Source organism: Pleuronectes platessa, chromosome 6 (genome assembly GCF_947347685.1).
Source record: "Pleuronectes platessa chromosome 6, fPlePla1.1, whole genome shotgun sequence".
In the NCBI taxonomy this organism is placed as follows: domain Eukaryota; kingdom Metazoa; phylum Chordata; class Actinopteri; order Pleuronectiformes; family Pleuronectidae; genus Pleuronectes; species Pleuronectes platessa.
In genome coordinates this window covers 3,709,075-3,735,720 of record NC_070631.1, presented here as the reverse complement: position 1 = coordinate 3,735,720, position 26,646 = coordinate 3,709,075, and the positions used below count along the sequence as shown (strand labels likewise).

Sequence of the window (26,646 nt, the reverse complement as noted above, 5' to 3'; positions counted from 1 at the left end):
CTTTGACTAAATTTTCCTGGAAATGTGTTCTGTAGATTTTTGTGTATAGGGTGAAAACACAACAACCTCCTTGGCACAAATAACTAGAGCGGTACTCCATGGACAGTTTACCTGACTTATATCAGTCCCCTTCAATTCAATCAAGGCAAATGTATTTTGGTAGTTTTTATTACCAAGTTTCATAATATTAGTTCCTGGGAACACGGTGCAAATGTAAAAAATGTATAAAAATTAAAGCTGTACCTCACAATGTTAAAGAAAAGTGATTTGAAAAAACATATAGTTTCCTTTTTTCTTGAAATACTGCAGTTGTAGCAAAATCCAGCAGATAAATAAATGTAGAAGCAAAATAACTGACGGAGGTGAAAAGTATTTTTAGGATTTGTAGGACGCCTCCTTTAAAAAAAGTTCCTACAAGAAAAGAACGTGACAGTTCTTCCTTCTACAGCTGAGCCGTCATCGACCTCCAGTGACGTCACCAGTTCAAACCAGCAACGTGTAAATAGATTTGAATCAGATGAAGAACCAGTGCACGGACTGGATTCACATATTCTCAGCGATTAACTAGATAAAGTTATATTTACAAACTAAAGTCCGAAGGCATCCACACGATTATTCATCATATGTTCAATGGAGCTCCTGTTATTAGAACAGTGTGTTAAATCTTCATCACCGGTTACAAACCTGTGTTAATATTTAACACATTATTTAATCTTAAGAAAATAAATAAAATATCAACAAACAGTAGGAAAAAAGGGAACAATATAAAATCTAAATAAAGAATCACGAGCAGTACGTGCAACTTATAAAGAGGACGTGAAAAAAGAAGGTGAAGTGCTTGAAGTGTGATTAGATCATTGTGTGTCGCTTTGTTTCAAAATAAAGTGTGAAGAAAACGTCTCTTTCTCCATTTCCAAGAGAAGTATTTCAAAATAAAATGAAATCCACACATTGCAACATGTGTATGGATTTGATTCACGTTGCAACGGTAAAGTTTCTTTTGGGTAAAGTTAGTTCAACTTCCGCCTTCATTTTCAAAGTTGTTGTATTTTATTAAAATCGCCAAAACCCATCGGGGACATTTAAACCCAAATTTAAAGATCTTTTAAAAATATGTGAAGACTAAACCAAAATGCTTCCTGATTGACGTTCAGTTTTCAGTTTCAGTCTTAAACTTCTTTAACATTTGCTCGCCCCACAGCGGAGAGAGGGTTTTCATCGGAGGAGAAGGATCATTCGTGGAACCGCGTGCTGTGGCCAAACGCTTTTGGAAGTGTCGGCACTTTTGACGGCGTGCAGCCAGGGTGGACTGGTGCCAGGGAGAAGTGGAGATCCTGGTAAGTTGGGGGCGAGCGAGCGGACTTGGTGGGTTGTGGCGGGGCCGGCTGAGGCTCCCGGGGGGGTGTCGCCGGCCTCTGGAACTCCGGTTCTTCGGCCTTGGCCACTCCGCCTCGGGTGTGCTCACTCTGCCGTCTGGCGCAGGCGGTGAGGGTGGCGTCCGGCCTGGCGGGGGAGGAAAAAGACACCCGGCCTGTGGTGGGGCTGATATCGCTGCACTGCTGCTGCTCCTCCTCCTTGTCCTTGTCCTCCGGGTGGTACTGTCTGAGCCGGATGTGCCAGGCCAGGCTGCACACCGCGGACACCGTCTTGAACTGGTGGATGACGTTCCGTGGGATGAAGTAAACGTCGTCGTCACAGAGCTGGACGCGGACGTAGCGGATGCCTTCCCTCCTCAACTGGTTGAGCTTGGCGTCGTCCACCCACTGGACACACTGCACCGGGACACACAGTTCAAAATCAAAGCGGGTGAATGCTACCTTGTGTAGAGTGGTAGATACAACACAACACGCACAAACTGGTCTCAATGGTTCTTCTCACCTGCGACACTGGGGGCTCGTACAGATCGAGCTGCAGCCTCTGGACGACCTCATTGAAGTCTCCCGCCTGGAAACACACCGCGTCTTTGGTGATCCGCGGCCGGTTGTTCCTGCAAGAGACGAACACAGTGAAGCCTCCTTCCTCACACACCACGACTCAACAATGATGAAGACGACTTCTCATCAGCACTCACCATTCTCCAAAGTGCACGGCCTTCAGCACGCCGACAGCGGCCGTGCTCTGCCAGTCGAAGCTCTGACCCACGTGGTCGGCGTGCGCCTTGGTCCGGTCCTCGAACAGAGCCTCTCTGGGTTCGCTGGCCCTCGGCAGGTAGTGAAGATTCTTTATCTCATTCATAGACCTGGACAAAGAAAAGATACAAGGGGGGGGGGCAGGACTATAAGACGATAAGCTTCACAACCACCTCTAAACTGTTCAGGAAAATGATGTTTAAATGTTTCCATGACCGATTATGATCTGATCTTGTGAACGTGGAAGTGGTTTTGTGTGTTTCCTCTGAAGATGGTTTGTACCTGCGTCGTTTGAAAGGAGACTTGGGCATGTCGGCGGTGGGAACCATTTGTTCCCCCGGTCGCACCCACATGATCGGCCCGTCGTCACTCTGAGAGCGGCAGTCCAGCTTCAGGCTGGAGAGGCTTCCCCAGGGCAGGGTCATCTGTGTGCGCACAAACACACACAGACACACACACACACACACAATTAAATGAGAATAAGATTAGGTTGATATCCATCTTTTTGGATTTGTTGCTGAAACCAGTTGGAATGAGCTTAATCTAGAATCTCAGTTAAAGTGTGCTTAAGAAAAACATATTTGAATGGTTCCGCTGATACCAATCGAATTAAAAGACATAACATAATCATAAAATACAACTTATGATTAAGTTATTGCAAACTTCAAATCAAATTGATACTGCCCCCTGGTGGCTGGCTGCAGCATAGCTCATAAATCCTGCCTCTTCCATGTGAGCGCTGGACCAACCTAATGAGTCAAAAGTATATTTCTCAAACATGGTTTCTGTCAAGTTTGGTTGAAATCGGTTATTCAATTCTAATAAAACTGGGATGAAATGTCACAAATGACAGATGAGAAAAAATACAAGATGGCCGCGCTCGTATCCAGGATATTTTGGCTTCATTTCTGTCTGGTGAGAGGAAGTGGAGCTGAGTGGTATTGAGTGAATGGTGTGGTTCAGATTCATCAGGCCTGAAGTTCCACAGAACAGTTGTGTGACCTTCATCGAGTCTTTTCCCCCCGGAGCAGAGCTCTTTAAAATACACCAGTTAGTTTTCCACTGACCTTGAGAAAAGGAGATTCCTCCAGCATGTCGAGGAACTCCGGGAAAAAGTCTCCAACTTCCTCGTCCACAGCTCCGACCAAACTGATCTGCCTCATGGGTCCAGCCCGATAGGTTCCTGAGCAGTAAGTCCGGTTCACCTGGAACAGGAGAAACAGCTCGTGTTATTCACCGTGTCCCAGTTCCATATATACTCATTATACACTCTGCACACATATACTTAAATTGTCTCAGTTACTATTTGTACCGTTATACTACTCAGAAACTAACCCAATTAGGGTCTTTACTACTTTAAGGATACTTATACACAAGTTACTTATTCTGTTGTTCAAGTTTCCATCTGTTATTGGTCTGTTCACTGTTCACAACATTTATTGTCAAATATTTCCTATATTTAACGACTTAGACTAGATTTAAAATGATGAATTTATTGATTAATTAGTTAATTAATAACATTTTGCTGTTGGACTGAAACATCTTCTTATACATATATTTATTGAGAGTTGTTGCTTGTGTAATTTATTTCATTTCATGGTCTAAACAGCCAATTGAGAAATTAATGATGACCCTAGTTTTGACCCACTTCCAAAAAAAAAATCATCTAGTTCCGCTGTACACCACCGGGGGCGCTGCTCTTACAAGAGACTGGGATCTGTGAACATGGTTTGGATAAACGTGCAGGACTCGTTGGGCGATGATCTGATGGAAACTCTCTCACGTACCTGAGAGTGAAAGTTGGCGATGGTCGTGGTCTCAATGTCCTTCTTGCCCAGTATCTCCATCTTGACGTGCGTGTTGGGGAAGTTGAAGGCGAAGTAGTCCAGGAAGTCCGGCAGGTAGGCGGCCGCCCTGTGCACCACCGCCAGGGCGTAGCAGGCCGCTCCTCTGGGCTTCTCGGCGAAGGCCAACTCCAGGAACTCCTGGGCGAAGCTCTCCATCTCAGCCGGGCTGAGACAGGCCAGCTCGTCAGAATAGGCGTGCAGCACGGATCCCCCCCCGTTGGCTTGGCGTTCCTCGTGCATGAGGCGTCCGTACCAGGTCCCCGTCTGGAGGGAGGAGCTGCGGATGTGGTGGTCCTGGTGGGACAGGAAGGGGACGTGACCCAGTTTGAGAGCATGGAGGTAGGACTGGTGGTTGGCGATGGTGTCTCTGCTCGGCTGGCGATGGCTCTTCACCGCGCCGGGCCGAGATGTCTCAGGGCGGATGGTCAGGCTGAGATCGGCTCCCACGGTCTGAACTGCTTTGTTGTGCGTGTGCCGGACCTTCTTGGCTCGGTGCTCTTCCTCATGCTTCTTCTTCTTCCTCCTCTTCTTCAGGAGATACTCCTCCAGCGTCAGGGACTCGATGTTCTCGTTGTGAGGCCTCGGCTCTGCAAGGACAGGGAGGAGGAGAAAGTCAAGGAGGGAGGTCCTGGTCCTCCTGAGTCCTGAACACTGCGTATGAATGTGCACTAACTTCAGCATAATGTATATTATCATTAATGGTATATGCAAACATATTCTCTTATCATCATTCAGGAGGACACACCGAACTCACCCAGTGTCATGAACCTTAAAGAACTTTAATGTTTCTGTTTACTTCTTAATAATGGCAAAACTCCACAGGATGCAAGAGGACAGGCAAATATTGAATTACATGCAACATATGCATTTATATCATATATTATATTTATGTATATAAAATGAATTGAATAAGATATCTAATTATTAAAAAAATTCTAACCAAAACGCACCTGACCTCTTGACCTCTAACTGACTTCTAGCTTTTAAAACAAATATATTAAATGGATTTGTATTTATATAGCAGTTTTCAAGGACACTTCAGCATGAAGATGGTTCAGACTGGGGATCGAACCGCCGACCTTCAGGTTGGAGGACGACCACTCTACCCCTCAGCCACAGCCGCCCCATTTACAGATATTCTATAAAGGATACCGTCTTTTCTAAGAGCCTATGCATAAATGATGTATATTCTTTATGCAATATGTAAATATGGATATCATGTGCATATTCTCTGCGTTTTTATTCTCCATTTTATTGTGATTTACACTTTCACATGTTTTCTTCTGACAACCTGTTGCTGGAACAAGGGATCAATACATCTTAACTTAACTTATCTCATCTTATCTTATTTCCTCTTATCTTAACTTAACTTAACTTTAAACCACTCACCCTTCTTGCTCCTCAGCTCGTGCTTCACGTTGGCCTCGGTGTTCTCCTTCTTCAGCCGCAGCCGGAGCTCCGCGTCCCGGTGCTTCTCCCTCGGATCCTCTCTGGCCTTCACCACTTTGAGAGGCGCGAACGTAAAGAGCGCAGGAGGCTCCGGGGCTCGCTTCTTCTGCAGCTGCACCGGAGGAGGTGGGCGGGGAGCAGGAGGAGGCAGAGCCGGCTGCAGGCTCCTCTTCGCCCCGCCGGCGAGGCTCTGCTGCTGGTGCTGCTGCTGGTGGTGGTGGTGGTGCAGGACATGCTTCTCCAGCTGATGCGGCTGCAGGCTCTGGTGCTCAGCTTGTTGCAGCTGCAGCTGGTGGTGGTGATGATGATGGTGGTGATGATGATGATGGTGGAGCTTCACTCTCTTCGCCTCTTCCTCGCTCCTCTCCAGCCCGGCCGCTGACAGCTCCCTCTTCCTCTTCCTCCTCTTCCTCTCCTTGATGAACCTCTGCAGACTGTCCCTCACCTGCTCGTCTCCCACTTTCTCTCGCACCAGCTCCACTTCAGCTGCCATCTTTGCACGTACACAGCATTTAAAGGGTCTCGGGACTCGCAGCGCGCACGCCCCCGGCACTTTTGGCTGCGTTGCGCATGCGTGACGCACGGAGCTCTGGGTGGTGTAGTTTGTTTACGTCGCACTGCTGCATGGGAGTTGAAGTTAATTTTGCAGCGACTGCGTGCAGCTCCGCACGCACGCACTTCTGCTCCTCTGACGTCATGGCTGGCCGACGTCACGAGAGGCAGTGTTTCAACGTAGGTGTGTGAGTGAGTGTGTGTGTTCCAAGTATTACTCATGTTGTGGGGACCTACATCTGGATATACAGTTTCATAATAGAGGGACGTTAAAGGGACAGAGCTAAAATCAAGTCCTCATAATGTAGAGACTTTAATATTCCGGTGAAGACATGTTCTGGAATCAGTTTAAAAACATTCTATTATGTGTGTTATATATATATATGTGTGTACAATAGGCCAAAGGTTGTTGAAGTGAGTGGTTCTGAGTGTGCATGGAACATCAGGGAAATAAATAAAGAGTGACACCAAGTTGCATGAATATGATTTATATAGAAAAGGTAAACAGACAACTCTATTTGAATCAATTCCTTTTTAATCAATTGCTGTTCACTGTTCAAACTTATTGCAGCTTCTCAAGAAAAAGTGGAGATCCACTGGTCTGAGTTCAGCCTGAACAACATGTTCTTCGATTTCTTTATAAGAAAATATCTGGGGGCTTTAAAATAAGAGGAACTTCAAACCACTAACTTTGATGTGATTTGGAAAATGATCGATGAGAGTTGGGCCAAAAGAGTAAAAAAACAATATTTACAAAATGGATCATCTGTGTTTGCTATCGCTTGTGTTCTGAAAAAACAGATTTTGGTTATTAACTTTGAGGAAGTATCTGCAGCGGAGTGGAATAATTGTTTTCGTGCAAAGACAGCTGATGTTAAAAATCAAACAGAAGCAGCAGGATTCATTTCCCTTCGATCAGATAGACTCTAAAATAAATGAGAATACCACAGCGGTGTTTATTCAGTAAACCTTTATTTATCAGTGCATGAACAGAACGCCATGAACACATTATTCATTTTCACCCATTTTTATATCCTGTTCCTCTCGGTTCCCTTAGAAAAATAATGAAACGATTTACAGAGGTTTTTAGATTTTTTTTCTGCATGAAGTATTTATACAGGTGCTGTACAATTTATAAACATTTACAACTAACCATGATGTTAAAATCAAGAGACTTCTTTTTGTTTTTTCTACGTTGGAGCGATGCAAGGCCACGGTGTCCTACATGGTGACGAACCGGTGAATCGAACGGCAGCCCATCGTTCCACAACGACAATAAATTAGTAAACGGCCTCAGAGAAGATGCTGCTGTGCATCTTTTAAAAACAGGCACGCCGATGACGCCACAGGTTTGAACCACTAGAGGTCGCTGTCCTCCGCCGTTATGAACAACATTTTATCTTCAGATCAGGGCACAGCTGATTCTAACAAATAAAAAAGGACTTACGTCCCTGTTTAATTAAATTTGATAAACTTCAAATGGAAACCTTTTTTTCCCACAACCACCAACTCCCTCCCTCCACATGTGGTAAATTAACTTCATTCCTTTTTGGGAGCCTGTTTTTTTTTATTTATAACACAAAAGTGACAGCCGTGGTGTTGTTAATAATTAACAGCTAAGCAAGAAATATATATAAAAGCACATGCTATTCTTTCTTTCTTCCTTCTCACATTTGATGGTCACGTACTAAATAAAAAAATAGATCAAAAATAGATTTGGAGGTTAGAGTGAGGAGATGACAACAAGTCGTTTGTGCCCACAATAAAAATATCTCTCAAAGTTTTCAGCGAGTCGACTCACGTACAATTCAACTCGTCTAAATGATATCAATATACGTGTCATCGCTTTTTTGTTAAATAATAATATATGCTTCTGATTAAGTATAGTCGATGCTACAGCGAATATCCGAAAACACACACAGGCCTACCAGTCAGCTTGTATACGTACACACACACAGACCTAAAATACAGAGCTGCACACAGTAGACAACAACATGACTCGGGGCTCGTGTGGCCGTGAACTCCTAGAAATAGAATGCATAGACTTTAAATGCTGGAACAGTTTCAGATGGTGACGCTTGTCTACACATTCTATTTCTGCACTTTGAATCCACATCGAAAAGTGAAATGACGGCGTGGGACATGTGCACTGACAGTTGTGTTTACATATATATAACTTCAATAAATTACATTATGCTTTTTTTTTTTATTATCAACACACGTGTGACAGACATTAGAACTAGAACCACAAGTATCTGGTCTGCTGATTGATGCATATAAAGCTCCCGGGGGGGGGGGGGGGGTCTGTCCACCCTCTGGTACGCTAATGGGATCAGAGTGTTTCAGAGTGAATACAGTCACACACACACACACACACACAAACGCACGCACACACAGAGATGCACACGCACTCACACACTCTCAAGCACAGGCCGTAAATGACTCAGAAGACACTCCGTCAACCCTTTGCTGCCAATTTTAAGAGAAACCCACCAGCCTCATTTTTTTTTTACTACATCCATCAGTGGCAGCCACAGTGACTCAGTCCTGCCTGGAAGGAGAGAAGCTGAGGGATTGTAGGAATGTGCCTTAAACCTCTAAAAGTGACAAAAACAAATAAAACAAATGAAGACCCCATAAACCCAGGATCCTTCGAGTACGTGAGCAGAGGGGAGGGGCTGCTTCAAACCGGAGTCTGTGATTGGCACAAAACTGACTTCAGTGTTGTCATTCAAAACATCGGCTCTGACTCCATCTGATGCAAACGCTCAGGTGGGCGCGAGCACGTGAGTCGGACGTCAGCAGCTGTGATGCAAACCAACCGAGGCAAACTGGGTGAAAGAAAACAAACAAAGAAACAGACAAGCAACTAGAAGCCATGTTGCTGGTCACACAGTGATCTGCTTCGTCCGACATAAAGAAAAATCCTTCATATCCGGATGTTCAGAGGCTCAGCTTTATCTTCATAGGTGCAGAGAGTCCTGGAAAGACTTCAGACATCTGCATATGCTGCGTCCCCTCGGGACTGGATCTTGGCCGAACTGGGAACTTTCCAGGGACCCGGGGTGATGGGAGCCTTCTTGCTGGCGGTGGTCCCGTTGCAGCCGGGGTCCTGGATGCTACTGCTGGAACCTCTGGGGTCCTTTCTGGTCACTTCCTCGGCCGTCCCGGGGTGCTTGCTCTCCCGGTGTTGCGTGTCCACCTTCTCTCTCCCGCTCTTTCGGCTCAGGGTGCCGGTGTCGGCGTCTGACCCCGCCCTCTCCCTGTGCGTTTGGGAGTAAGACTTCTGTGCCGCTGCCTCTTGCTCGGCCCTCTTGCCCTTCTTCTGGCGCTCGGCAGTCACCCAGCCTTTGTCTCCGCTCTCCGTGGACCCCCTCTCCTGCCGGTACGGTGCATCCTCCTCCTTGTACCGCCGGTCCTTCCCCTCTGCGGAGGGAACGCTGGGCTGCTGGCCAGCTGGACGCCGGGGGCTGTGGGGCTCCTCCAGGTTCTTCACAGGCACAGCAGGGTCATGTTCCCTCTTGGAGCTCTTCCTGGTCCCGGTGGAGTAGTGGTCTCTCTGCCCCGGGGATTTCTTCTCCCTGCTCATGTCTTCCAAGGATCCGCTGTGGCCTCGCTCGGTCTTCCTCGGGCTCTGGGAGCGCTCACCCTGATCTCTCAGACCTTCAGTGGCTCTTTTGGGACTTGCAGACTTGGAGTCGGCCCTGCTGGTCTTTCTGGAGCTGGGCGTGCTGGGGCTGGTGGTGCGCTTGTGGTCGTGGGGAGGAGGCTGCTGTCCTCTCGATCTGTTAGCCGGCCTGCCGTGCTCCTGACCGGTGCCCGGGGACCCAGACGCCCGGAGGTCCGACCCAGAGAGCTCCTCGGTGACGGATAATTTGGGGGGAGACGGGGACGGCTCCGAGGTAGAGAAGAAGACGGAGGATGGAGAGGCTGGAGACGACTGTCCTTCAGATGCAGCGAATCTGGGTAAGCTTGAGGTTGGAATGGTTACTTTGTCCTTTGCACCTGTGGAGCAAGCAGTGGAGAGTAAGACGAGGATCGAGCTGAGCTGAAAACACGTGTACCCAATAAATAAAAAACAGCAGAAACTAAAAATCTCCCCGAGCCCATCCTGCATATCGTCACAAGTCATTTCAAAAGAAGCACAGAAACATCCTGATAGTATTGAAACGTTGTTTTCCATCTAGCTTTGTAATATCCCTCTAGATTCATGCCTTGTTTCAGATATACATCAGCCGAGGACATAGCCATCAAAGAAAAAGGTGCTGGTGTTCACCCGGCGCTGACGTTTCCATTTCCACTGGAGCTGATAAGAATTGCACAGCTGTGATTGAGAGCAGATTTATGCAGCAGAAAACCAGAGAGAGAAAAAGGAAGAGTGATGAACTTGGTGGAGTCGAAATGAGCTGCATGGATTTCTAAGAGCAGCAACTCGAAGAAATTCACTCTGATTTGGTTTTGGGATTTGAAGGGTTCATGCCAGTGAACACACACGGATCCTCTCACTGATCAATATCTAGTTAAGACCAGACTTTGGATGAAGTGTGTGTTCAGTGGCATCTCATCTGAAGCCTCACAGTTCTCTGTTCATTCCTCTAGGACTCACTGCTTTAGTTCAATCCACCAGAGAAGAGTCTTCATATCATTACACTGCTTTTTTTTTTTTTACAAATATCTAATCTAGTTGGGATTGATCATGACGGTGAAGTCAGAGAATGACACTTTGAATCTGGGAGATGAGGTCAAAGGCAAAAGAAGAAGGAGTTCAAGGTTTACCAAGGTTATTAGGGACAGACCAAGAAAAGCAGTGAGGCCTTTAGTGATGCTCTGGTTTCATGTAGAAGCACAGGGTGGAAGAAGAGTTCTGACCTATAGGAGGAAGAGAGACATGGGTAGAAGTAGACAGCCACAGAGAGAGAGAGAGAGAGAGAGAGAGAGAGAGAGAGAGAGAGAGAGAGAGAGAGATAGAGAGAGAGAGAGAGCGAGGCAGATACAGAGGTAGATCAAGAGAGAAGCTGGCAACACATGCATGAGAATAAAGAAAGTCAGCACCCTGCTATCAAGCATATCCATACAAAAGCTTGTGTGTATTGTGTGTCTGTGTGTGTGTGTGTGTGTGTGTGTGCGCGTGGGGTTCCCAGCTGTCACTCACTGTGATCCGGGACCAGGCCCTGGCCGGGTCGGAGCAGCAGGTGAACTTTGCTGCCTCCCGCCTGGATCAGCTCGATGGCCCGAGTGTGTGTGATGCCCTGCGTGGCCTCCCCGTTGATCTCCACGATCTGATCTCCGACCTGTGACGCACAAGTTCAGTTTAGATTTCAAACAACAGCAACTGAAGTTTTCACACAGAGACGTGAGGCACAGATAGAGAAGTGCCTGAAGTGAAAGCAGCGGTTGCACGCCGGCTTTCTGAAAATCTGCACACGGAGGAGACATGATACACATATTTTTAGATTTAATTTGAATGAGACTTTCCGAGGAGATTATGAATAAATCTGTATAAATTCAGATACATCAACTCTCCTCCTTTGCAAAGATGCATTGACCATCAGGGACAAGAACTACAAGAGCAAGAACTGGTAAAAGTCCGAGAGGCTTTCACCAAACTCTATAAAAAGATAAACCCATTATGAGAAAATGCTTAAGTCTGGTTTAGTATCTAGTAATCAAGTGTGGTGTTGCAAACAGAAACTGCTGATAACTAATTCTGTTTCCACATTCTCATCTCTTCTCATTATTATATACCAACCCACTGTCCATCCCTTTACTGGCTATACTAGCCCCATGCACAGACTTTACCACTACATATTCTTATATATTTAGATATTTATATATATATATATATATATATATATATTTTCTGCTGTTTTTATATAAACATATACATTTAATATTTTATTGTACTATCCACTCCAGCAGCACAAGAACACTTTCCTACTGGACACTGACACAATCACATCATTGCATTCCATTCCTGTATCTGTAAATTTGTTCTCTGTATGTGATTCATGTGATTTATGTATGTATGTCAGTGATGTGTTAAGTGTACAAGCTACTGGATGATCTGAATTTCCCACGGGATTAATAAAGTATCCATCTATCTATCGATCTATCTATAGCAAATATGGAAGTAACTTTTCGGGAGATTATTTAGGGATTGTCAGAAAACTGGGTAAGACTTTTAGTTTCATTTTAAAGTTTCTCTTGTGCAAGGTTCCTCCTGAGGATAGAGCCCCCCCCACATTATCACTCACATGTATCCGTCCGTCTCTCAGAGCAGGTCCCTCCTCGGCCAGTCGCAGGATGAACAGCCCCATGTTGTACTCCTTGCCTCCTCGCAGACTGAAGCCGAAGCCGCGCTGGCTGCGATCCAGCTCCACCACGAAGCAGCCCTGAGGTTCACAGAGTCGGAGAGTGAGACCTGCTGAACAGGCCTGAGATGGGAAAGTCCCACTAAATCCCTGCTGCATGGTTTTTTATCAAGGGCCTGATATACATTTCATTAGGATGTGAGTGATTTGGTTTCTGGTCCTACCTGCTTCGGGCCTGATGTGATGAGTGCACCCATCTCTCTCTGTGAGAAAGAGTTCTTCATCTCACTGTCTCCATTCCTGCCCCCCCAACCAACCAAAAAAAGAACATGTTAGAACGTGACCCACATTTCTGCAGATGACGGGTTTATTCACTCTTGTTTTAATGCAACGTGGGAATTCAACGCCAGCACCAAAAATAGCACAGTCAAGAGTCTGAAGTGAGGAGACAGAGATGAAAAACTATGATCTGCACATTTGAGGCTGTGCAGTGAATAAACAGAAGAAGAAAACATTCCTCCACATATAAACCACAGTTAAACTCACTAGATCTGGATTCTTTTTTGGATCTGCACCAAAACACCAGTCCTCTAAACACCACTGACTCTTTCCTGGATCTTAATCCCTGATCCTAATCTGCTCTTCATCCTCCCACTGAGTCCCATGAGGATCAGTTCAGTGGTTTATGCGTAATCCTGTTGATGAAGCCATTTACTGCAAAACACAAACCACTGATCCAATTTCTGTGACCAGTCTGACACTGAAGGATCTCAAACTCCCGTTTCATTATTCCACGCACAGACACCAGTTAACATCCTTCAAAGAGCCGCCCTGCTTTTACTGTTCAGTGCCGGATAAACGGGGGGGGGGGGGGGGGGGGGGGGGGGGGCACTTCAATGCCCTGCAGAGCTCATTACAACGCCTCAGTGGTGCTAACACACACCGGAGGGTCTCGGCTCTTCTTAGCGAGCTCTGGTGCAGAGAGAGGAGTTTACAGACTTCACGCCGTCGAGATGTCGGCTCGTAGTCTGGGTTAACCCGAGGCGTGTGTCAGGGATTAGACAAGAGGGGGGGAGGGGGGCGCTCTGCTAAGGGATGGATGAAGGGCTAAATGAGAAGAGGGAACCCATGCTGCGGTGAAACAGAGCGTGTGAGGGGGAGAACTGATGATGTAGAATTGCTGCAGAGGCAACGGCTTAAAAAACCCTGACACAGGTAATATGGTTTAAGGCTTTAAGAAATATGAAAGGAAGTGAGATTCTCTATTAATCCGTCTCTTTCTCTTCGCTTGGACGACCGAACGGGGACCGAGGGGGGGGGGGGGTAATTCTCTGTCTCCCTGGATAACAAGCAGAGTGTGGACCACGATGAAACACGAGCCGTGAGTCTGCTCTGAGAGACCTGGGACTAGGTTCAGGTTCAGAGTGTCTCTGGTGGAGTCGGGAGGAGGCTGAGAGGAGGCTGTAGGAGGCTGAAGGAGTCTGAGTGTGTTCTCGTACCTCTCGGGGTAGCCGGGAGGCTGTTGGCCCACAGCTCTGTGTTGTGCCGACGGGCTCTGCCGGGCTGAATTTGTTCCAGATGGAGGAGCACTGTCTGCAGAAGCACATTTCATACAACTCTTAGTGTGATGCACAGAAATACAACAGAAATCTCAAAACTCCCCTTTTACTTGTTTTAATACTAAGGTTGAAAACATCGTCTTAATCACGGAAACTCCCAGAACTGAGGTTTTCTCACCGTCTTCAGGCACGACAGTGAGCGTGACAGAGTTCCCAGCGTCCTTGATGAGCTGCACGATGTCGTTGTGCGACAGCTCCATGATGGAGCGGCCGTTGACGGCGGAGATGCGGTCGCCCACCTTCATCTGACCGATGCGGTCGGTGGGGCTGCCCTCGATGATCCGGCCGATCTTGTGAGGTATAACTGAAACAGAGGAACAACATAACATATAACTTCACATAACAAAGAAGAGGCTTGAGGGGAGCAGAGGGGATTCTGGGAACCTGGTCCATGTGTGGCTCCTGATTCAAATATCGTAGAATTTATTTACAGAAGATTATGTGACACACATGATTAATTCTGTTCTTATATTTGAAAACTATAAATACAGCCGAGATTGAAAAATAAACATATTTAAAAAGTAGGGATTTAAAATGTATTATTTATTTATAATTTATCCCTTAATACTCTCTACAAAATGTAATTTCATCTAAAGTGTGTTTTGGTTTGCTCTGGACCTCCGGGGGGGGGCTTGTTCTTCGAGGTGAGGATGACGAAGCCGAAGCCCTCGTTGTCTTTCCTCTGCAGGGTGACGTCAAAGCACTCGGGTCGGGGGGGCGGCGCCTGCTGGACGGCGCCCGGCACCTCGCCGCCGGGCATCTTGGGAGAGTCGTTGACCAGCGCGGCTGCGACTAGGTGGGGCTGCTGACCCCCCTCCTCCTCGCCACCTCCATCTGACAGGGAACAGAAACACATCTGGATCAGATCACGAGGAAACTGTTGTTTTTGAATTTGTCCTCTTTGAGATTCTTCCATAACAAAGACACAGCGGCTTCATCTAACCCGTTCTGCACATTTCAAATTCACATCTGTCGTCCACTTGAAGCTCAAAGGGCCTGTTCCTGTTTGTTATTCATAGGGCGAGCTGATCTTCCTCAATCTCTCTTCATTGTATTGTTTGTTTTGCAGAGTCCCTCACAAACCACTCACATGCTTAATGATCAAAGCTGTTGTTTTCCAGTAACTTCAATCCAAATTAAGTTCAAGAAGTACTTGTAGTATTTGCTGCAGAAATAGAAAAACAAACTATCTTCTTCTGTTTATGCTTTTTTCCAGTTCAGGGGGATTTTTTTAAGTCGCATTCCTTCAATTTGATTTAAACAAAAGATTTCTTATTCTATAATTCTATTCCAAAACTTGACTTTTCCTCTAAGGAAGACATCAGCGTAGAAGAACATCCTGAAAGTCAATTTCGGTCGAACCTCATTAATTCACATTTGTCCGCAAGGAAATCATCCAGAACATTTAAGGGATTAGTAAAAAAGAAAATCAAGATCAAAGCTTCTGCTCCGAGTTTCTCCTCCAGTGTTTCCGGATCGAGATAAAGGAGAGATGATCGTTCGGCAGCAGACTCACCGGACTGGACCAGTTTCCTCCGGACCGTGAGCAGGACCTGGCCGTTGCGGGCGGCGTTGGTCATCAGCTCCAGAACCTGTTTGTGGGACTTGCCCTTCACCGGAACGCCGTCTATGCAGAGCAGCTCGTCCCCGGCCCGGAGGCGCCCGTCTTTCTCCGCTGCACCGAGCGGCACGATGGCCCCGATGTAAACCTGTGGACAGAGCAGGACATAAGAGAGGCAGCTCGAGGTGAAGGTTAACCGGTGTAATGGTAAATAAATCCCCTTCGCTGCTCTGAGCATTTGATGACTTGTTGCTGAGGAGCAGATTCAAGCTTTCAAAGGTTTCAAGGTGTAAATTTCCCCTGTTGTCATCCAGCAGGAGAAATTCTGGCAATTCCAGTGAGTGAATGCTGCTCAGGTATTGATTTGCTTTGTGTCTGACTGGTTTGGGATTTTATTTGCACTCCAGGCCCGGTTGTACCCGACTGGGTTGCATCGAACTGGGACGCTACGTACCGGCTGGTCCGGCCCCTCGCCTCCGAGCACTCTGAAGCCGAAGCCCGACTCCTGGTTCCTCTTGATGAACACGTCCAGGTCCTTGGTGTTCAGAGCTGCAGAGGAGAGAGAGGAGGAAACTGTCAAGCTGTGCTGCTGGTCATGTGGGTGATGTATGTATTGAATCATGCAGCGGTTCTGAGACTGACCCGAGGGACATTATTTAATCAGTTAAGGAAAATAACATCTGGCTCAGAAACCACAGATCATTGATAAACTAGAAAATAAAATAGATTATTTATAAAGCTCCACAAAACTTCCACATCTCTTTAACCTGATCACAAACATGCAATTCTCCTTGATAACTTATGCAAAGTATTTTTGAACTTATTAAATATTTTTTCAATTCCATCCACTGAGCCTCCCTGAAACTGGAGGAAACCAGCTTCCCAATATGAAAACCTCTGGTTTAGGTAATTTACCACATACAAATAAACAATTTGGTGTTTTTATCTTCTCAAACTTAAAGATATTTTGCTCTGTTTTGTGTTTTTACCTCGACCAAGGAGGTTACCCATTTGCCCCTGTCAATCTGTTTGTGTGTTTTATGTTTAAAAACCACTGAATGGATTTCCATGATGGGACTGGGGCCAAGAAAGTGAAAAATATCATGGATATAAAATCAGGCATGTAGATTAGAAACTGCATCGAGTGGATTTAAATGTGGTTTCATGATGGGACTGTTATAAATTGGAATATAAATGTAATACTACACAATGTAACTGTCACATGCAGCTTGTTTAAAACAGTTGAACTTGTGATGTGCAGCTCGGAGACAAAGAGACGTACGCTTGCTGTCCAGCAGGGCCCTGGACTTGAGGTAGAGCTCCGACGCGTCCGGTTTGGGTGAAGCCGAGCGAGCGGCGCTGGGGGGGAAGGAGAGCGGGTTGAGGGGCGTCTCCGGCTGATTGAGGGTCTCCGTGCTGTTGATCATCTCCTGCCACGGGGGCTGGGCTGTGGGCTGAGAGGTGGGATGGGGCAGCGGCTGGGGAGCGGTGTGGGATGTGGGTGAAGGGCTGGGCTGGGTCATGGGAGCCGTGCACTGCAACACAGACACAAGAGCTTCAGGTCAGTTATCAGACGGAGGGACACTGAGGCAGAGAACCTGATCGAAGGTGGGTCGACTCCTCCACAATAACAAAACCCCCCAAACTATAACACTGCTCTAAAGTTTTTAAAAACTGTGCATCCATGCAGAATCATTCTACAATATTATGAGTCAGCCTGTTGCTGCCCCGGCTCCTCTCTATTTTAAGAGAGCTGCACAGGAACAAGCTGTTGAACACAGCGTATCATCTTAAACAGCCGTACACAGAGGGATGTGAAGATGCTGTTTGCCAGGAGACGGCTTATTTACCCACATGCACTTCCAGAAATAACAGCCTGGCTAATGTGGGCTCTCCTGAATAATGTAGCTGACACACACACACACACTCAAACACACACACACACACACTGAGTGGTAACCAAGATGAAGTTAAAACCTATCGTCAGTATATTCCTTTTTTTTGTCTGGTGGAAAGTCACAGGAGTTTATCTCGACTCACCGGTTTCAGTGACTTCACAGGAGACGTCTGACCTGTGGACAAAGAAATGAATAGATTTCAATTAGTTTAGAAGAAACGAGGAAAATATCTTTTATCAAACACGTGGTTTAGAAGATGAGCTGCACATCTGAGTTCTACTTGTTCTTCTTGGATTTAAGTGGCAGAGTTTCACACTCACTTCTCACGTGAACATTGTCACTGAGCGTTCTCACCTGAAGCTTTTTCAATTATTATTTCCACTCTGCTTTGCTTTCTGACTCACAGTGTCTATCAACCAGTAGGTGGCAGTATACTCCAGCAGCAGGTCGCTCTGGGATGGGAAACACAGAGGTGACCCTAGGACCATTGAAGAATGTGCACATGTCGGGGTTGAACCAGTTATTCTCCCACTAGCTGCAGTAGATTTGCACATTTCAGAACTCAACTAAATAAAGGTTTGATTTCTATGTTTTTCTATAACAAACACATTTGTCTGTATCTTTTATTGATGGTCACGGATCACTATCATCATATCTGCTGCAGTGGGCACAGTGCACATCCCAGTGGGACGGACACTTTTAAAATCCAGAGCAGGGAGCCGGGCCAAATCATTTCCTGTTTCATTCCAGCTGTAATCAGAGGGGAGTTCTCGGCCCCTGCCTGGAGGAAGAGCTTAACCTAATCCTGGTGTGTGGGTGACTGGAGGGAAGCCCTGCGGCGCGGCTCCCTTCAGTCCTGGAGAGCTGTGATCTCCTGCTCCCTTTTCTAAAGCAGTGAGTGGTACATTACAGCAAAAATATAAAAAGGTGAATAACAGCAGCACAAACACAGAACAGAGCCCAGCTGTGTAACTGTGATATACACTGCAACACTGATCTGTGAATCTAGGCTACTGCACTGCGAATAATTTAGAGAGGAAGACGCCGGTAGAAAGCTTCAAGTAAGATGAAGGGCACCGATCGCTGCCCGCCCTCTTCCTCTTCTCTTCCTGTATATCTCTCGTTCCTCTGCATCTTCCCATGTGACTGAGCGTGACTTGTGCATGGTGGCTGATCCAGGGTCAGTGTGGACCAGAGCGTGAAATCTCTTTATTTAACATCGGGAGGATCTGTGGGTCCGAGCAGCGTGGACCGGACCCAGCGCTCCTGTTTCTTTAGAACAGATTAAAACACATTAGATCTCGTTTTTAACCTCAGTCAGTGCAGCTCTAACAACGTCTCTCTCACTGTCTGCTAACATTAATTTCAGATCCAGTGGGTGGGCTTCTCTTCTCCTATTGTTTCCCTGTGGCTTTTATTTCAGGAAGAGATAAACAAACGACAAAAGAGCAGCCGGGGGAGATTAAAGTGACGTCACAGACTAAACCAGCAGAACATCTCCCGGCACTGACACCTGTCTGTTGTCGGACGCAGTAACCTGAGCAGATTAATACAGACGACAGCGGTTTAACAACAGAGATGACAAAGCCCCGGCAGCTGTGACACACTTGTCAGGATTAACTCCATGTTTTCTACCTGTGGCCGCGGTGCACACACACTCACCTCCTCTTAGCACCAGCACGTTGACCTCGCTGCCCACATGCTGGTCCTTGAGGATGTCCACCACCTGCGAGTGGGTCAGCGTCTGGACGTTCTGTCGGTTGATCTCCTTGATGACGTCGCCCTTCAACAGGCCGCGGCACCACTGGGCGTCCAGGATCATCTTCACCTTCTGGCCCAGAGGGCAATCGGCGATGGCGAAGCCGAACCCCCCGGGGCCTTTCACCAGGGGCACGCTCACCAGCTCCGGCTGCAGCATGGTGGGGTCGGGGCCGTCTTGGGGAGGGTGGTGGTGTTGGTGGTGGTGTTGGTGGTGGGGATGGTGGTGGTGGCGGCCTCCGTTGGTCATGGGAGCCACCGCAGCAGACTGCCGGGACAGGGTCCCCCCGTCGGGGACAGTGTGGTGGGGGTCCAGCGGCGTGGAGCTGGACGGGGACGGGGAGGCGTCCTTGGAGGTGCCGGCGCCTCCCGAGGCGTCCTCGCTGCTGCTGGTGTCCTCGGGCAGTGGGTAACCACGGCACAGGACCAAGTCCACGTACTGGTTGATGGGGATGGACTGGAACATCTGCACCACATCAGCATGAGTCTTCCCCAGCACACAGGAGCCATTGATGTCCACGATCACGTCACCTGACAGGAGATCAAAGCTTTTCATTAGTGCATTCATTTCATTTATTGCTTTTTTAACATCCATGGTCTGTTGCATTAACTTTTTATATTTTCTTCGTCTGTGAAAGGACTTTGTAAACCAGCTTTTTGAAAAGTTTATCTATATATGATTGATGGCTGAGACAATAATACTGAGAGATGGCTGCACCAGTGTTCGCGGATATTTTATCTTAATTTTGTACAACAGAGGGAAGTGGAGACGTGTCATCCATCTTTATACACAGTCTACTGTACTGATGTTAATGGGGATGGAGAGACCACGAGGGACAGACACGTGCTTCCTCATTTCATGTCCTTGTGGAGGGGGGGGGGGGGGACTGCATGGTGGACTGAACTGCTGACTGGCTTGTTGGCGTGGATTCAGAAACCCACCTACACAATCAATACCTTCTCAGAGCGAACACAGCGAAGCTTTCACTTCCTGAAATGAGCTCCACACCCTCATGTGATCCGACCCTCTGTACTCCGCTCTAATGACTCAGTGACCGAGCCTCCACCAGGTGACAGAGGTGGGCAGAGAGTAAAGCTGGTCACCAGTCAGCAAGTCTTCAAGTCACAGCCAAATACAACTGTTACAGTCCACTGCTGCCAAATTATCACCCGATGAAATTAATTAAAATTCATTTCTTTGGTTAAATCAATGACTCGGCCTCTCGAGGGAAATGAAATATTGAAAATAATGACTCTCTCGCTCCCACTTTCATGTGGGTGCTCAGCAGCAGCAACTGTAAGAGCCTCGCAATCAATATTACTGTAATGTGAAACCCGAGGCACTTCACTAACAGCAAATTCAAATTCCACAAATCCTTATGCACGTGATCACAGTGTTAATGTGTAAAGTTAAAGGGGCGTTTACACAACTGTGAACATGTGGGTGCTCTGACAGCCGCTGTGCTCGGGAGCTGCGTGTAGCGTGTAGCGTGTAGCGTGTAGCGTGTAGCGTGCACGTCCGTGTTGATAAACACGCTCTCCACTCTGCAGCCACAACAAGATGTTTAGTCGTCAAACCTATTAAACCTGTAGAATGTGGGCGTCAAACACAACATGTGCTTCACTGACACAAGTTTTCTACTTTCAGATCTGCTTCACTGAACTCTGCCTAAAAACTTTACTTACAGATATTTCAACTCTGCCTAAAAACTTTGCTCGATCAAGCAAAGTGACATTCACGGGGAAACGCCTGCTCTGTGGGTTTTTCTCTCTAATTGTGTTTGTTTGTGTGTACTCAGGGTACATATACTGCATTATGTATAGTACGCACTCCATTGCCAAACCACAGTGTCACTTTGTGCATCGGTACACACGCCCTGCACACAGCGCACTCGTGAATGTGACACCGGATTAGGTTCTGTTTGATGACACTAATAATAAAAGCCTATTTGACTCTCCTCCACTCTTCTTTCTAGCAGTTTCACCTTGTGTGACTTTGCACTGGGGTCAGAGAGATAGAGAGAGATGGACTCTAACAGCTAAAGCTAGAGACTAATCCAGATACCGGAGAGCACCCTGAGGGGGGGGGGGGGGGGGATTACCTGAGGCGATCCTCTTGTCGTGTGCAGCCGGCCCCTCTGGAAGGACGTTTTTGACCTGAAGGAACTCGTCGGGCCGGTCTCCTCCGATGATGGTGAAGCCGAAGCCTTGTGGACTCTTCCTCAGAGCCGTCTGCAGGATGGAACCCTGGAGCTGAGACGGATCTCGTGTGAAGCCCCTCACTCCTCGAACAGGCTCCTCTGCTGCAGGGTCGAGGAGAGAGGTGGACAAAAAGTAATGGAAAAAATAAATGGATTGCAGAGAAGGCACAGGTAGACATGTTCTTTACTCAAGTGGAAGAACAGATACTCGAGTTTAAAACAACTCAAGTATAAGTACGATAGGAGAGTCACGGAAATGTTTTAAGGTTGAAATCTGCCGTCATGTTACTCGATGATGCAAAATTTAAGATTGAAAACTGATATTTCTCCTCAAATGCATTAGATCGAAGGAAACAAGCCTCTTTTGAAAACGTGAGGAGAAGAAAGTTCAGATATTTGTGTGAAACTTTAGCAAATAAAAAGTAAAAGGTCGTCAGAAAAATACCAAACGTCAATACTCAGTACAAATACCTGAAAAATCCACTGAACAGTAAACTTTGCACTTTGTTAATTCTCTCCTCTCACTATTGAATTTCATTTTGCAGCAACTGAAAACCCTTTGATTCATATTCCAATCACTCAGTGTTTGAAAAGCTACATTTCTATTGTCTCTCTGTCTTTTATTGCACATATTTATCGTTTACTGCTACGTCTGCTCTGGGAAAGTTGCTACACAAACTTCTCTCACTTGTTAAACTCGTAACGAAGTCAGGGGCATTAACTCTACAGATGAGATTTGAAAGTTCACAATGAAGGGAAACGGAAAAGCTGCTTTGTAAACTAACATCTGTCTCCATCAGAACAACATCGGCACGTTGGCGAGTCTCGACAGGGCATCGCTCACCGCTGGTAATTACACAAGCATTAATAAATCGCAATTTAAAGTGCAAACTCGGATAAATCAAACATCTAAACACACACACACACACACAACGATCCTGCAAACCTGCCGCTCTCCTTGCAAAGCCAATAAACTTCCAGTTATTACAAACGAGTGCATTTTGCTCCAGTTTCATCACAAACAATGAATAACTGCCGAGATGAATCAGTCCTGAAAGACACCGGACATTTTCAAGGTAAACTTTTCATTGCAAGTTTTTTTTTTTGGGAGTGGGCGCGGGAGCAGGATGTGTAAATGGGGCAACTTCATAGAAGACGGCAAAGGGATTATATTGTCTGCTTGCATGTGAGAGAGAGAGAGAGAGAGAGAGAGAGAGAGGAGAGATGAGAGCGATGAGACAGAACGAGACGGAGAGAAATAGAGTTCGATTTGACAGAGAGAGAGAGAGAGAGAGAGAGAGAGAGAGAGAGAGAGAGAGAGAGAGAGAGAGAGAGAGAGAGGAGAGATGAGAGATAAGAGCGATGAGACAGAGAGAGGGAAATTCTAACTAAATCCCGACCGTGAGTTATGGGCAGTGTCCCTTCATGCTTCTTCTCCGACAGTTCCCACACTGATACACGGTGGGACATCAATCTCATTAGGGAAGGTACAGATACATGCCCCCCCCCCCCCCCCCCCCCCCCCCCCCCCCCCCAGTCCCTCTTACACCACTCCCAATGTGTCATTGGAGTCTCATTTGCATAACTGCATAGCAATCCGCAAAATGAACGTGACCACACACTGGATAAATAAAAAGAAGAGGGGGGGATTAAGATTCTGCCAAGTGTGATTAAGATGAGGCTCCTGCAGAGGAGCCGTGCCAGAGAGGAAGAGTGCAAACTGGATGTGATCAAATGTTGTGTGTGTACAGTGTACACATGTAAAAAGAACACAAGGTTTGTCATGACAGCTGCAGGTGTGAGCATGTGTGTGTCGTATGAACACTGTTCCCACACTCTGTCAAGAAAACTGTTCCGTGCACGATCACCATGAAAGCAACACTGACAGCAGCAGGAGGGGGGGGGGGGGGGGGGGGGGGGTGCAGTGAGAGCTACACACCAACGCTATGTTTATGGTCTTGATTAAGCTGTCGGGCCACAAAGGGACAGTGTGTGTATTCCTGGGGGGGGGGGGGGTGAGGTGATTATATGAAATGTCAGACAGGATTGTCAGGGTTGTAATTATGGCTGCAGCCGAGTGAAGCTCTGCTCCTCTGCTGCTCTGCCTCGTCTGGGAGGTCAGGCTCGCCCGCCGCTGTCAAAACACTGTTTAGAAGCTTCCTCACGCACGTCCACGTATTCCCACACCACACCGCCGGCCATTAATTCTCATTAACGAGGGTGGAAAGGTGCAGAGCGGGCGCAGGGGGAGGGAGAGGGGGGGCAGTTGATGCTGCAGGCGGTGATGCACAGAGGCAATATCATCCACAGACTGCAGAGAGGCTCGGCTGTGGGGGGGGGGGGGGGGGGCTGCAGTTTGAATACTGATGAGCTGACGTGTGTGTGTTTGAGTTTCATTCTGACGTTTACACTGACTGAGGAGACGCTGATTAAACAGAGTCATTCCCCACAGGTGGTAAATGATGAACAGATGACCCGGAGGAGAGACGCAATTTATGATCATGAGTCACTTTCCACCGCAGTCACCTCGTCCTCCCTCTTCTCCTCCGTCTCTCCTTCCCCTCCTCTTCTCCTCCGTCTCTCCTTCCCGTCCTCCCGTCTAACGAGGGATCTTTGAACCGCTCGGGCAGAAGCGTTTTCTAAAGGGACCTCGGAGCCCCTCGCTATTTCACATCTATTCGTCAAAATGAATCCGGCCGCCCAGTGAAGCGCTGCTCCATTATTCAAATTGAATATCATTGCTTCAGAGGCAATGGGCTGTTTATCAGCAGCCTGTCACCTGGTAGGACGTCTTCCACACACACTCCATAAAACCTTTCCAGTGTTTGGATAACACGTCCAATAACTTCTCGTATAGATTTTTGTCTTCAGTGAACAAAAAGCTCAAACTACAAAGCTGGAACCTGCTTGTTTTTAACACTGTTACCTGAGCTGCACCTGATTGGGCGGTGGAACGAGGAGGGGACGCAGCACGACGCCCACAAACTCTGATAAGTTGACGACTTCCACAATTTATGGTTTTGAAATCCATAAAGTTTTAATAAAAGATCTTTAATCTGTCCCTGATGAAACTTGCTGTAAGAGCTGGCAGCTCTGTGACGCTGCCACGTGATGTACGACCCTGCACAGCTGGGATCTGAGCAACCAGCCAATGGGAGCATTCAATGTGACCATAATGATATTAGCTGATATGGGGCTCATCCCTTTCATCTAAGTTTATCATGTTCAAATTCATAAACAAGAGTCGCACTGAGTGGAGCTCGTACCTCTGCCACGGCCCGACACTCCCCGTAGGAAACCACATTGAAATTCACTGGATCCAAATCTATATTTGAATCCTAACCAAATTGCAGATATTCATTAATATCAGTCCCATAAACACGTGATTATTTTCATCAAGCTTCACAGATTATTCTCTGAGAAATCCACGATCAACTGTTAGAGGCTGGCCAAAGTTACTACATGTCCTTCTCAAGATGAGATAATTGGCTGAACCAGATTTTGGGATCAATCAATTTAATACCAAAGATGTCAACCTCATTATGTATCCAGTTTTTTATCAGAGTCATTAGGATTCTGTGCCAAACCTCATGATGATGATGCGTTTCAGCCACGGACAAAACCAACTGAACCAGGAACCGTCTACGTCTAAGAATAATATAGAAATATGATTTTTGTGCTTCAAAGTGCACCCCCCTCTCTCTCTCTCTCTCTGTCTCTCTCTCTCTCACTCTCTCTCTCTCATTTACATTCCAGGATGTAATTTAGCGCTGATGACCTCACTTCCTGTCCATTTCCGATGAACAACTAGAGCCTCAACCTAAACAAGTCTGTTTAATTTAAATATCACAGAACTGACTCAGGATCTGCCTTTAAGAAAAACACAATTAGAATATGTATCATGTTGAGAATTGTTTTAAATCATTGTGACAGAAGTAAATTCTTATTTTTGATGAACTGACAGTTTCTCTCTTTCTTAGCGTCGCTACTTGTTTACATAAAATTCAGGATAATAAATAAAGGAATAAACAAAACACGTGTGCCGTGTCCGGGGGGGGGGGGGGGCTGGTTGCTGGTTGCAGTTACCTGAGGGTGTGGCTGCCGGCGTGGGGACAGCGAGGGGCGTGTCCACACTCAACTTCCTCTTTGCTTCCATCACTGGATTCTCAAACTGGGTCTTCTGGTTGATGTGGCTGCACAAGACAAACACACCATGAGATGAAGAAAGAGAAAACAGTAAAAAACTGACCTGATTCTCCTGCTTCTCATCGTCCTGCTTCTCGTTCTCACACATTCTCACTGTTTGTGTTCGCTCTCTGGCTTCGTCAGCTGTCGACTCACAGTCAGAGCTGCCGGTGTTTGCCTGTGGTCCTGCAGCTCGTCCCCACTGCTCCCTGCCTGTCATGCAAACTTGTGATTTGACTACGAGCGCCTCACCGAGCTGGGGAGGCAGCACCTGCCGTACATGACTGACCCAAATCTGCCAGTGCCGGAAAAAATACTAACACATACACAGGAATTGAGAGCATGTATCTAACAACCCATCTATCATCTACAGTGCTTCTCCTCTGAGGGTCGCAGGACGGGCTGGAGCCAATCACAGCTGATTGGCAAGAGGTGACTGACACCTCGGACGGGTCGTCAGCCAATCACAGGGCTGACATATCAAGAGCATTCACACCCATGGGAAATTTAGAGCCTCCAATAAACACCAAGCTGCAGGTCGAGCTGTGGAATCTGCAGGAAACCACCACACGGCAGAGGAAGAACACGCAGACTCCACGTAAACCAGGCGTCAGTGTGAGGTTATAAATGTCCCTACCTCGGAGATTAAACCTTAAATGGACATGCACAGTTAATCCAAAGAGAATCCGACAAAGGGGATGAGTTGCAATTTATTCCCAGGTTTGTCCACGTTGCTCAAACAGAATAAAAATGTTGCTCAGTGAATCGTAAACATCTGGATCACAAGATTCAACGAGGACAGATGTCAACGTCCTTGAGCTTTTTATCATATAACACCCCCACAGACGTCCTTCGTCCCTTCCACTGGTTTCTTTAGATAATCAGCTGATTCATATTATGATTCAGATTCACACTCACAACTCAATCTAAAAACAATTAGCCATCCGCAGGTCGGGCACCTGTTGTGTGCGCTGACACCCGGAGAAATGTCCCTCCGTGGTGATATGGTAATGTGGAGAGAGAGGTAGCTCATCTGCGTAATGAGCTTTACCAGTTGTTAATCCCTGTCATGACAGCACAGTGGGAAGACATAATGCATTGACGCTGCACATTACAAACTGTACCTGTGTGTGTGT

At 46.9% G+C, this 26,646-nt stretch overlaps 2 protein-coding genes across 2 annotated transcripts in view; both read right to left on the bottom strand.

Moving 5' to 3' along the window:
- Window positions 1-745: 745 nt before the first annotated feature.
- Window positions 746-5,945, bottom strand: LOC128442270 (lysine-specific demethylase 9). Its single transcript, XM_053424653.1, has 7 exons — window positions 5,366-5,945; window positions 3,917-4,563; window positions 3,197-3,334; window positions 2,412-2,554; window positions 2,072-2,239; window positions 1,879-1,987; window positions 746-1,772 (listed from the first exon to the last, which is right to left on the bottom strand). Exons 1-7 carry the CDS (start codon window positions 5,916-5,918, stop codon window positions 1,233-1,235), a joined length of 2,298 nt encoding a protein of 765 aa, XP_053280628.1. The 5' UTR covers window positions 5,919-5,945; the 3' UTR covers window positions 746-1,232.
- A 987-nt stretch (window positions 5,946-6,932) lies between these two features.
- magi3a (membrane associated guanylate kinase, WW and PDZ domain containing 3a) overlaps window positions 6,933-26,646 on the bottom strand; it is a 100,829-nt gene continuing 81,115 nt past the window's right edge. The window contains exons 8-21 of the mRNA XM_053424654.1: window positions 25,412-25,518; window positions 21,227-21,427; window positions 19,029-19,655; window positions 17,509-17,540; window positions 16,751-17,003; window positions 15,923-16,017; window positions 15,424-15,616; window positions 14,526-14,741; window positions 14,026-14,211; window positions 13,788-13,881; window positions 12,513-12,588; window positions 12,232-12,369; window positions 11,130-11,268; window positions 6,933-9,982 (exon numbers count right to left, since the gene is read on the bottom strand). Coding sequence (XP_053280629.1) covers window positions 8,970-9,982; window positions 11,130-11,268; window positions 12,232-12,369; window positions 12,513-12,588; window positions 13,788-13,881; window positions 14,026-14,211; window positions 14,526-14,741; window positions 15,424-15,616; window positions 15,923-16,017; window positions 16,751-17,003; window positions 17,509-17,540; window positions 19,029-19,655; window positions 21,227-21,427; window positions 25,412-25,518 — 3,370 coding nt within the window. The 3' untranslated portion in view covers window positions 6,933-8,969. The remainder of the gene's footprint in view (window positions 9,983-11,129; window positions 11,269-12,231; window positions 12,370-12,512; window positions 12,589-13,787; window positions 13,882-14,025; window positions 14,212-14,525; window positions 14,742-15,423; window positions 15,617-15,922; window positions 16,018-16,750; window positions 17,004-17,508; window positions 17,541-19,028; window positions 19,656-21,226; window positions 21,428-25,411; window positions 25,519-26,646) is intronic.